At 32.1% G+C, this 12,861-nt stretch overlaps 1 protein-coding gene across 1 annotated transcript in view; it reads left to right on the forward strand.

Moving 5' to 3' along the window:
• The first annotated feature begins 4,870 nt into the window (after positions 1–4,870).
• Positions 4,871–12,861, forward strand: part of LOC134691298 (uncharacterized) — a 48,920-nt gene continuing 40,929 nt past the window's right edge. The window contains exons 1-2 of the mRNA XM_063551752.1: positions 4,871–4,938; positions 9,260–9,281. Coding sequence (XP_063407822.1) covers positions 4,903–4,938; positions 9,260–9,281 — 58 coding nt within the window. The 5' untranslated portion in view covers positions 4,871–4,902. The remainder of the gene's footprint in view (positions 4,939–9,259; positions 9,282–12,861) is intronic.

Genomic DNA, 12,861 nt, shown 5'->3' on the forward strand with positions numbered 1-12,861 from the left:
AGGATAATTCTACTTCAAAAATAAATAAAATACTTAATTGAAATAATACATAGGTATCAAATGACCTTCAAAAATGTATATGAGGTTTTTTTATGTGCATGATTGTGTGTGTTCTCATTTACAGGTCTAAAAAAGGACAGGCAATAACCATATAAAAATGTTAAAAAAATGATCAATGATGGGTTAAATGATATTATAATAAATCAGTAATGAAGCAACTAAACAATAAAAATCTAAGAAGAAGGTGTCCATGTGTGTCCATGGTACATGGATGCCTCACTCACACTATTATGTTCTACACGTATGTTCAGTGGACCGTGAAATTGGGGTCAAACATCTTATTTGGCGTTAAAATTAGAAAGATCGTATCATAGGGAACATGTGAACTATATTTCAAATTGATTGGACTTCAATTTCATCAAAAACTAACTGAAAAGGGACAGATGGACAATCTTACAAACGGACAAACAGACCAGAAACATGATACCCCTCTACTACCGTAAGTGGGGCATATAAATTCTTGGGTTTTTTTGTTTGTCAAAAATATTGTAGGTGCAAAGCACAAACAAATTTATTTAGTTTTTGACACGATAAATCAGATTCTTTTTTTTTTATTTATAACACTCCCTTATTCATGTTATTGTAATGGAAATGAAAAAAAAAGGCAAAATCTGAGCATTGAGAATAGTTTTTTTATACCCCGCGTTAACTTTTATTTCTATAGAAGTCGCTCTTCACTATACTACTACCTGTCGATACATTTATTTTTGGCATTGCACAAGTCATGTCTTCTTTGACTATTAATGACGTTAAAATACTAAATCCCTGTGATGTGTTTTAGTCGATTTTAGTCTCTGATGCATGATTTTTTACTATTAATTGGTTTTGGCTTTTAACTAGCTGTCAGTAACTGCGAGTACTCTCAAATCGTATTTTCTTGTTAATTCGACCTGTTGATACTGTTTATAATGCTTTTTTGTCATTTTTTATTTATATGGATCTTGGCTGTATACCAGCTTTGATTATTTGTAATATCTTCAATTTTTCACTTATTCTTACAACATTTGTATAAACTTCAAGATTATAAAAAAACGGTTTTTTTCTAAAGTGAACATTGATTGGTTAAATATTTCTCAGTGTGTTTGAATTTATTTGATAGCCTTTTGGTCATGACTGTTTGTCTCTAATATTTAATTAACTGTGCATTTGTATTCAGATATCGCAGATCAAATTTATTCGTTCTTTGTGTAATCATACGGTTTTTGATTGAGTTAAGTCTGCTAATTGATATTTTATCGTATGTTTTTATATGTTGTGATGTTATGCTATTGTTTCAGAAAAAGGGAGAAGGTTTGGGCCCATTAAAACGTTTAATCCCGCTGCAAATGTTTGCACCTGTCCTAAGTCAGGAATCTGATGTACAGTAGTTGTCGTTTGTTTATGTAATATATACGTGTTTCTCGTTTCTCGTTTTGTTTATATAGATTAGACCGTTGGTTTTCCCCTTTGAATGGTTTTACACTAGTAATTTTGGGGCCCTTTATAGCTTGTTGTTTGGTGTGAGCCAAGGCTCCGTGTTGAAGGTCGTACTTTAACCTATAATGGTTTAATTTTTAAATTGTTATTTGGATGGAGAGTTGTCTCATTGGCACTCACACCACATCTTCCTATATCTGTATACTGTTTTACCTCTGTCTGTCTTTCAGTCAGTCTGTCCGTCCGTCCCATGAATATTTTCGTCGCATTTTTCTCAGGAACTACAATACAAGGATTTCTGAAATTTGGTTTCAGGGTTTATCTAAGTCAGCTATATCGTGTGATGCGTTTTCAGATTGATCACTTGACAACTTCCTGTTTACCGAACACTTGTATGATTTTACACAGGATAGCCAAGTTGAAAATTTTCGTCACATTTTTCTCAGGAACTACAATACAAGGATTTCTGAAATTTGGTTTCAGGATTAATATAAATCAGCTATACCGTGTGATGCGTTTTCAGATTCATCACTCAACAACTTCCTGTTTATCGAACACTTGCATATTTTTACACTATTAATATTATCCACTTGCGGCGGGGGTATCATCAGTGAGCAGTAGCTCGCAGTTTCACTTGTTTCAAATTTGGGATCAGTATACATTGTATTTGTAAAGAAAACATAACACCCCCGCTTTCTTCAATTTAGTTAATTGTTCAAATTCATTCAAAGTTGATTTGATAAAATATATTGGAGGCATTTTTCAAACAGGAGGTTTTTCTATACTAGGCTATTCTTGTAAATGAACATGGTTTAATTTAATTGAGAATGTGTTTTGGGGCCGCATATACCCTGCCTGTAACAATATGCACCAGTCAACTTCCGCATACAGATGCAGGATTAATTTCATTAAAGCCCTATTTGTAATTATAAGCATTGTGTATAAATTTCATAAAATTTTGTTGAAGCAAACAAGAGGAAGAGAATTAAACCAACAGATTAAGTAATTGCTTCATTTATAAAGGAACATAAGTCATGAACGGTAAAAGTGACGCCACCCAATGTTAAACATGATCTGTGTTTTGTGGTAATAAGCATTGTGTACCTATTCGTTTTATAACATTTAATGTTTGAGGCAAACTAAAGTAAGAAAAACAGAAACTCAGCAATTTTTTATTTAACTTTTGCTATAGATAAAGACTGTATGTTTTTCTATGCCACATTGTTGTGTTACTGTTTCATTGAAATTGGTTTCATTGGCTGATTGGTCTTAAGTAAATAACTTCTCTATCACTATCCTGTCAATACAAAGGTTGTGAATTTCGAAGCACACACTTAGCTTGTCAGTTTAACTATCTTGGATCTTGGTTCTCTGCAATCATTATTTTCTCACTCAACCGACTACTTCTACGAAATAGTACATAATGCTGAAAGTGGCACTAAACACGTCACCAATTATCCATTGACATAAATCACACGTGTGACAGAATAATTAAAAATTGGACACTTTTAAATTTTGTTTTTTTTGCATTCAGGGACTTTTTTTTAATATTTGATACATGTATTGACAAAAATATTTAAATAAAAGCATAGTATTACTTACAAATAATTGAAAAATCAAATAGCATCATCATTTGTTTTTAATTCTTGTGAGTTGTGTACAGCGGCTGGTATTACATGTATTAAATCTAAACAGAAATTATAATAATTTTATCTCAAGATATATCATGTTTATAGCATATAATGTAATAAGAATTTTAAAATCTAAAAGCCCACATTTTCTTGTAAAGCATATTAAAACTTTGCCTTTTTTTCACTTGCTGAGAGCTATATATTTGTTTGATTGCTGTTCATGTCTAATAATCATACTTCCATTATCTACTGGCTTATTGATAAATCATTAGTGTTTCATTACACATTAAATGAAGTAGTTTTTGTCTGTAGCAGTATCTTTGATTATTTGGTCATTATTTCTTAATTTAGTTTTTTTTTGTTGTCTCTTTTTAAAAGTGCACATGTTTTTAAAATATATTTTGTTTAATCTCAGCAATTCATCTAATATAAGGACAAACAAATACTTGTTTATATTATCAAAAAGGAGAGCACTTCATGAAAACAAATTTAATAAACAAATACAGCTGTGTTAAATCTGATGAGTCTAATGATACTGTTTTCTTGAAGCAAAACAAAAAAATACAGTAAAAAAAAATGAAATGAATTTTTTTTTTATCTTTTTTGCTGGTAGTTCTATCTGCATTATATAGCAAAGAATTGAAAGTATTTTAATGCAGTGTGTTGTAGTGTGAGGTCCAGCAATCACTGCCTCAAATTCTCGTAAAAATAACACACATCCCTGAGTCTAGTGAAAGTTAAAAAGAAACAGACTATAGTTTCTCGTGATATAAATAGACAGTCTGACAAACAACTCGGGTCTACGTTTCAATCAGATATTACATAGAGTATGGTGTTTTAATTTGACAGCTTCTTTGGTGCCGGGCTGCCATACTTTTTGCGATGATTGTTTACAATTTTTGGGCAACACAAATGCCTTTCATTTTCACGGATTTACACAAATTGTCAAATGAGGAAACGTTACAAAGTATTTCACAACATTGTGGACTAATTCTGTAAAAAGTATCAACATCTATAGTTTGCCTGGTTCGCGCTGTGCATTAGAAAGCCAGATCAAACTAAATGTTGGGATCATTTCAACGAAGTTCTCAAGTATGTTCTCTGAAAAGCTCCAATTTATTTACGTATTTTTCGCGAGAAATATAACATTTAACATCTTAAACGTACAGGGCTAATTTATTTACCTACCGAACCATAGGAGCATCAGACAGTACAATCTCTGAAATTTTTCCATCACAATGAGTCTTCTGCTATAAATATCCGTTGTTTATAGATGGCGTGCCAGCTTTAAAAAATAATGTCTGTTCTGATAAAATAATTGAAAAGTGTAACGTCGTCAAAAAATTGACGTTTTGAATGACAGGACGCAAATTTCATTTATTGTATATCAATAAATATAATACCATGTAAAAATTCTTTAAATATTCATTTATTTTTTCATCTAATTTATTTCTATTTCAACTCAGTAATTCTATTTGCAATTGCGATAACAAGTGGCAATACAAACTAAATATTGTATGACGGCAGATTGTAAAATTACGACGTTACTTTAGCAGACAGAGTGTCTATCAAAAGGATTGGAATGATGTTGCATTAGTTATGCGTTATAAACTAGACATTATAAGTCGAGCACATGTAAAATAACATTAAAGCACCACTCAACTATTATGGTCTTAGTTACTCATAATGAGATATGAGATATACAAGCCTTATTTGTAATTAACAGAGAAAAGCAATACAACAGTTTTTTGTGTTTCAGGGTAAGACTCCGTATGATCTAGCGGCAGCAGAAAAAATGGGACAGTATAAAGAAGTGATGGAATACTTACAGGTACACATGCTTTTAAATTACATATGCTTATATCAAGAATATAGCAGGTACACATCCAATTACAAAATGTAAAGTGATATAAAACCAAGTAAATCAAATGACACAAAACCAGGATACTCCAAGATAGTAGATTTCAAGCTTTAAACATTTTGTAAGGCTTGAAATAATATCTTGAAATATAATGCAATCTATTTTTTTATTACTAGTTTGATAAGACAACCAAATTTGTTTGAGGCGCCACATTATAAGCTTTGTCGTCCTTCCACTAATGTAATCTGGCATTTTTAATTCATTAATTTATTGATACATGATTTTTTAAAAAGTAAACAAAATAAGTAGACGTCTGCCATTTTTTTCAAGCGAGTATGATAAAGAACAAGGTTTACGAATTTGTATATATGAGATTCTTACACTGACAATATCTTTTAATTTTACTGCTTTGTCAATTCTACTGTAGATTCCATAAGAATGGAGATACATGAATTGAATGTTAACTTGTCCTGCATAAAACTTTATATCACTTCCTCTACTATCATGACTATCATGACATTGTTCTAACATAGCTCCCATCTCAAGGAATATTCAGTATGTAGGTGTGAAACCTATATTTGTAGAAGGTCAACCTTAAAATACACTACAGTTATCATTAACTATCCACGTAAAATCATGACAGTGTCCTAAAATTTGCTACCAGGTTCGAGATATGCTCTGGTTCTAGTTTTTAGCTCACCTGTCCCGAAGGGACAAGTGAGCTTATGCCATCACTTGGCGTCCGTCGTCGTCTGTCGTCTATCGTCTGTCGTCTGTCGTCGTAAACTATTTCAAGAATCTTCTCCTCTGAAACTACTGGGCCAAATACTTTCAAACTTTAACTGAATGTTCCTTAGGGTATCTAATTTATAAATTGTTTCCGAAGTTTTGATCTATCAACAAACATGGTCGCCATTGCTAAAAATAGAACATAGGGGTAAAATGCAGTTTTTGGCTTATAACTCAAAAACCAAAGCATTTAGAGCAAATCTGACATGGGGTAATATTGTTCATCGGGTCAAGATCTATCTGCCCTGAAATTTTCAGATGCATCAGACAACCTGTTGTTGGGTTGCTGCCCCTGAATTGGTAATTTTAAGGAAATTTTGCTGTTTTTGGTTATTATCTTGAATATTATTATAGATAGAGATAAACTGTAAACAGGAATAATGTTCAGCAAAGTAAGATTTACAAATAAGTCAACATGACGGAAATGGTCAGTTGACCCCTTTAGGAGTTATTGCCCTTTATAGTCAATTTTTAACCATTTTTCGTAAATCTTAGTAATCTTTTACAAAAATCTTCTCCTCTGAAACTACTGGGCAAAATACTTCCAAACTTTAACTGAATGTTCCTTAGGGTATCTAGTTTGTAAATTGTATCCGAAGTTATGATCTATCAACAAACATGGTCGCCATTGCTAAAAATAGAACATAGGGGTCAAATGCAGTTTTTAGCTTATAACTCAAAATTCAAAGCATTTAGAGCAAATCTGACCTGGGGTTATATTGTTTATCAGGTCAAGATCTATCTGCCCTGAAATTTTCAGATGAATCAGACAACCTGTTGTTGGGTTGCTGCCCCTGAATTGATAATTTTAAGGAAATTTTGCTGTTTTTGGTTATTATCTTGAATATTATTATAGATAGAGATAAACTGTAAACAGCAATAATGTTCAGCAAAGTAAGATTTACATATAAGTCAACATGACGGAAATGGTCAGTTGACCCCTTTAGGAGTTATTGCTCTTTATAGTCAATTTTTAACCATTTTTCGTAAATCTTAGAAATCTTTTACAAAATTCTTCTCCTATGAAACTACTGGGCCAAATACTTCCAAACTTTAACTGAATGTTCCTTAGGGTATCTAGTTTGTAAATTGTATCCGAAGTTATGATCTATCTACAAACATGGTCGCCATTGCTAAAAATAGAACATAGGGGTCAAATGCAGTTTTTGACTTATAACTCAAAAACCAAAGCAATAAGAGCAAATCTGACATTGGGTTATATTGTTTATCAGGTCAAGATTTATCTGCCCTGAAATTTTCAGATGAATCAGACAACCTGTTGTTGGGTTGCTGCCCCTGAATTGATAATTTTAAGGAAATTTTGCTGTTTTTGGTTATTATCTTGAATATAATTATAGATAGAAATAAACTGTAAACAGCAATAATGTTCAGCAAAGTAAGATCTTCAATTAAGTCAATTTGACCAAAATTGTCAATTGACCCCTTAAGGAGTAATAGCCCTTTAAAGACTTTTTTTCACAATTTGTTCATCATGTTGACTTACTTTAAAAAATCTTCTCCTTTGAAACTGCTGTATCAATTTCAGCCAAACTTAGGCTAAATGAGTTTCAGAGTATCTAGTATAAATTTTATATTTTATTTCCTTGTATGTCAAGAAACATAGCTACTATGGCTAAAATAGAACATAGGAGAAAATTATTATTTTTTTTGGCTTTTGAAGAAAATAGGACGATCCAAAAAACATTTAAATAAATTGATAAGCCAAAATAATCATTGATGAGAGATTTAACCAAAAGAATTAAGGTGAGCGATTCAGGCTCTTGAGAGCCTCTTGTTTTTTTTATCATGTTTATAAAAACAGTGGGCATAACACTGCAGTAAATAGATATATTATAACATGCTTAATACTGATGATAAGCATGGCTTCTTTTGTGTCTTGCAGACATATATTTATTTATATATACCTCATACCGCAGCAGCACAAACTATTTGTATAAAGCTTTTGAATTTCAAAAGGAAGAATAACTGGATGTTTTATAACTGGGTTGCAGATGCCTTTGAAACAAGGTGGTAGGATGTCATATGTAAATTGTCCTTGACCTGACTTTTGTTAAGCCTGCAAAATTTATTTTGCGAAATGATAGCAAACATTTACTTATATTTATTTGTATTTTCTGATAAATAAACTTAGTTTTTGTTGAAACTGGGACTTAAGTCACCGAAACCTCGACATAGGCATAGCAATCTGTCTTGACACCGTTAGCTCACTACTCAAAAGCTTTATACTTTAGAAGGTCGAAGACCTGGATACTTCATACTTTAAATGTGTCTAATGTTATGAAGTTTCCGTCGGTCATATGTTCATTGTCCTTAACCTCATGTTCATTGTTCAGTGACTACTTAAAAAAGTGACAGAGTTTGTGTAATGTTAATATCTATTTTATTGTGTCATTTGAACTATAAATGTCCTTCAATTTTGACGAGACTCAATTCTTTCGTTCCATGCACAGAAATAGAAATATTGTGCCCATTGTAACAACTCTTGCGATATACCTATTAAATCTTTTTTTCTGTAACTTTCTTTCTGTACAATGCGTACAATTTAAAAGAGAAATTAAACAAGTTCGAGGCAATGTTCATCAATTCACCATTCATGTGTGCCTTTTCTTACCTATTTCTTAATTAATCTGGAATGCTTGTAGAAAATGTACCACCGACTATTGATAGCTTTGCTCAAATATCATGATAATAACAAATAAATACACACAAATTCTACCTTTTCTCTCTCTGTTGATGATCCGTCACCGTTCTGTATATTATATAATATTGAGTTCATACATGTTTTGCTGGGATAGTTTAAGTGGTTAAGTTAAGGGTAATCATACCACAGTCAGTCTGCCTACAATTTCCATTTTTATCTTATTAGTATGGATATACATGGTTGATTTTCTTAGGTCCTCCAGCTTCTTTCAATTATGAAAAGAGGGCGAAAGATACCAGAGGGACAGTCAAACTCATAAATCGAAAATAAACTGACAACGCCAAGGCTAAAAATGAAAGGACAAACAGACAAACAATAATACACATGACACAACATAGAAAACTAAAGAATAAACAACACAAACCCCACCAAAACTAGGGGTGATCTCAGGTGTTTCGGAAGGGTAAGCAGATCCTGCTCCACATGTGGCACCCACCGTGTTGCTTATGAGATAACAAATCTTGTAAATAATCTAATTCAGTAGGTCACATTCATGAAAGGGAAGGGGATTGTATTGTAGTTACGACGTAAAGAACATATCAAATATAATTTGTGAAACGGTTATTCCATAACTATCAACCAACTCGTGATGGCGTGCGTAAAATTTACGAAGAAACATGACATGCAAGAAATAGGTCAGCGAGATGCAAAAATGAATCAATCACAATCAATTTGTTTTCCATTACAGACTACGTTTGGTTGTTGATGTTTATTTATTAAACTTTAACATTTCTACAAGTTTCCAAATATACACTCAATACATTTTACTGTTTATTTCAGACTGCAGTTCTAAGGACGAAAGGTATTTTATTTTTTTTCATTATTAGATGTGACACATTATGTATTTAGTGTTACTTATGCCTTTTAATTATGATTATTTCTTTTTTAGCTCACCTGGCCCGAAGGGCCAAGTGAGCTTTTCTCATCACTTGGCATCCGTCGTCCGTTGTCGTTAACTTTTACAAAAATCTTCTCCTCTGAAACTACTGGGCCAAATAAAATCAAACTTGGCCACAATCATCATTGGGGTATCTAGTCTAAAAATTGTGCCCAACCAAGATGGCCGCCATGGCTAAAATTGAACATAGGGGTAAAACGCAGTTTTTGGCTTATAACTAAAAAACCATAGCATTTAGAGCAAATCTGACATGGGGTTAAATTGTTAATCAGTTCAAGTTCTATCTGCCCTGAAATTTTCAGATGAATTGGACAACTGGTTGTTAGGTTGCTGCCCCTGAATTGGTAATTTTAAGGAAATTTTGCTGTTTTTGGTTATTACCTTGAATATTATTATAGATAGAGATAAACTGTAAACGGCAAAAATGTTCAGCAAAGTAAGATTTACAAATAAGTCAACAGGACCAAAATGGTCAGTTGACCCCTTTAGGAGTTATTGCCCTTTATAGTCAATTTTAAACCATTTTTCGTAAATCTTAGTTATCTTTTACAAAAATCTTCTCCTCTAAAACTACTGGGCCAAATTAAACCAAACTTGACCACAATCCTCATTGGGGTATTTAGATTAAAAATTGTGTCCGGTGACCCGGCCAACTGACCAAGATGGCCGCTATGGCTAAAAATAGAACATAGGTGTAAAATGCAGTTTTTGGCTTATAACTCATAAACCAAAGCATTTAGAGCAAATCTGATAGGGGTTGATATTGTTTATCAGGTCAAGATCTATCTGCTCTAAAGTTTTCAGATGAAGTGGACAACTGGTTGTTAGGTTGCTGCCCCTGAATTGGTAATTTTAAGGAAATTTTGCTGTTTTTTGTTATTATCTTGAATATTATTATAGATAGAGATAAACTCTAAACAGCAATAATTTACAGCAAAGTAAGACCTAAAAATAAGTCAACATGACCAAAATTGTTGATTTACCCCCTAAGGAGTTATTGCCCTTTAGGTGTAACACCACTAATTCAGGCCCGGCCAGAAAGCACATACCAGAAAGTAGTACATATTTAACACAAAATAGTTCCTACGCATGAGTGTAACTTTCAAAATATGTAGAATATTTAGGTATTTTTGGTATCAAATGAAAGCTGAAGAACTGGTGATCATTGTAGAACACTTTTGGACTTTTAGTTTTGAATATTAAAAGAACTGCACCAAATTTTAAAAAGAGGGTACATGTTGTCTGTTTGTCAGATCTGAAGTACCTGTTTTGGTACATCTGAACTTCCGGGAACCAGTTCTTTCTTATATGCCATGCAAGATATGTTGATTTTTTCAGTACAAGACACCATAAAGTGTTGCTTTGAAATGCAATGATTGCCACTTTATTTGAACTTAAGATAAAAGAGGTGTGCCTTTTTGAAACGGAGGAATTTAACATAGAAAGCAATGGGACCATGAATTAGTGGTGTACTTCCTATTACAGAGAATCACCAGAAATCCAATTTTTAGAAGTTGTACCTATTCCAATGAAAATAAGTCAAATATGATGTTAGTAATCATGTTTAATCATCTTATTTTGGTCAACCAACCTGTTTATGGGAAATTTAAGCTCTTAAATTGGCATACTCAAGTATGTTAGCCTTTTATGGTCATACAACATGCATGCAGTCAGGAATTGACTCCAAGCTCTTATTTTTGCATTTTTTCTGATTGAAATCCATAAAACATGTATTTTATGACTTGTATAAGGAACAGAAAAGCTCTTGGTCAAAATAATTTTCTGATTTTCAAGATTATTTTTTTTTCTTATGGTAAACTTTTACAATCTAGGCAAATGGTATATACTCATATAAGAATTCTAAAATCTCACTGTGCATGCAATTTTGAACCAGTTTAGCAAGTTATATAGCTGAGGGATATATGAATTGCTCTTATTTATCTATGTTTTCCCACAGAATTTATGGTTCATACAAAAAAAAGCCTTTTTTGAATTTCAAGAAAAAAGGGGGGATAATTTCTCATTTATGCCTAAGTTTGGACTAATATATTTTTATTTAATGAAGAACTTCTGATAAAAAATATGACTATTAGTAAGCGCATAGCTTTCCTAATAGAAATTAATAAATAAAACAATGATATTGAGAATAAAAAAAGTATATTGGTCACTGGTAATAAACATATGCAGTTTTCTTTGAAAAACCCATATGTTACTACCAGTCCAATTTGAGCTTTGAAGTAATAAAATAGTCTTTGGACTAAAGCTTTATATGTTTTTTATTGCTTGAAATAGATCATAGAATGAAAAAAAGTAATGCTCAAGTCAATATAGCAACTTTGGTTCTGTTATAGGTGTAACACCACTAATTCAGGCCCGGCCAGAAAGCACATACCAGAAAGTAGTACATATTTAACACAAAATAGTTCCTACGCATGAGTGTAACTTTCAAAATATGTAGAATATTTAGGTATTTTTGGTATCAAATGAAAGCTGAAGAACTGGTGATCATTGTAGAACACTTTTGGACTTTTAGTTTTGAATATTAAAAGAACTGCACCAAATTTTAAAAAGAGGGTACATGTTGTCTGTTTGTCAGATCTGAAGTACCTGTTTTGGTACATCTGAACTTCCGGGAACCAGTTCTTTCTTATATGCCATGCAAGATATGTTGATTTTTTCAGTACAAGACACCATAAAGTGTTGCTTTGAAATGCAATGATTGCCACTTTATTTGAACTTAAAATAAAAGAGGTGTGCCTTTTTGAAATGGAGGAATTTAACATAGAAAGCAATGGGACCATGAATTAGTGGTGTACTTCCTTTACAGTCAATTTTTAACAATTTTCACAAAATTTGTAAATTTTTACTAACATTTTCCACTGAAACTTATCATTATAGATAGGGATAATTGTACACAGCAAGAATGTTCAGTAAAGTAAGATCTAATTACCATCACCAAAAACACAATTTTGTCATGCATCCATCTGTGTCCTTTGTTGAATATTCACATAGACCAAGGTGAGCGACACAGGCTCTTTAGAGCCTCTAGTTTAACTATTCTGTTCCTTTTGTTGTTTATATGTGTTTCAGAATTTTATGTCATATTCTTATTGCGGTGATTGTTTTAATGTTTAACACCTTTTTTTAACTGCTCTTATTGTTTTGTGTTAAGTGCTTAGAGTAATTTTAATTAGATAATGCGCTATATAAATATTGTAAATAATAATAATAGTAATAATAACATAACGTGTAAATGTAAGGTAGATCCCTATTCAATTTAATGTCACCATGTCAGAGGACATTGTCATATAGTTATTATAAAGAGACTGGAATATGTTTAGAAAAATTAGTCCAATTGGGTTATTGATTTTGTATTTATGTAAGCATTTCAATGTGTACAATTATTTCCACATTTTTGGTTTTGTAGATTGTATCTGTGTTTTTGCAATGGAAAATCGGTGCATATAAACTCTTTTTATTCAAC

Source organism: Mytilus trossulus, chromosome 11 (genome assembly GCF_036588685.1).
Source record: "Mytilus trossulus isolate FHL-02 chromosome 11, PNRI_Mtr1.1.1.hap1, whole genome shotgun sequence".
NCBI classification, from domain to species: Eukaryota; Metazoa; Mollusca; class Bivalvia; order Mytilida; family Mytilidae; genus Mytilus; species Mytilus trossulus.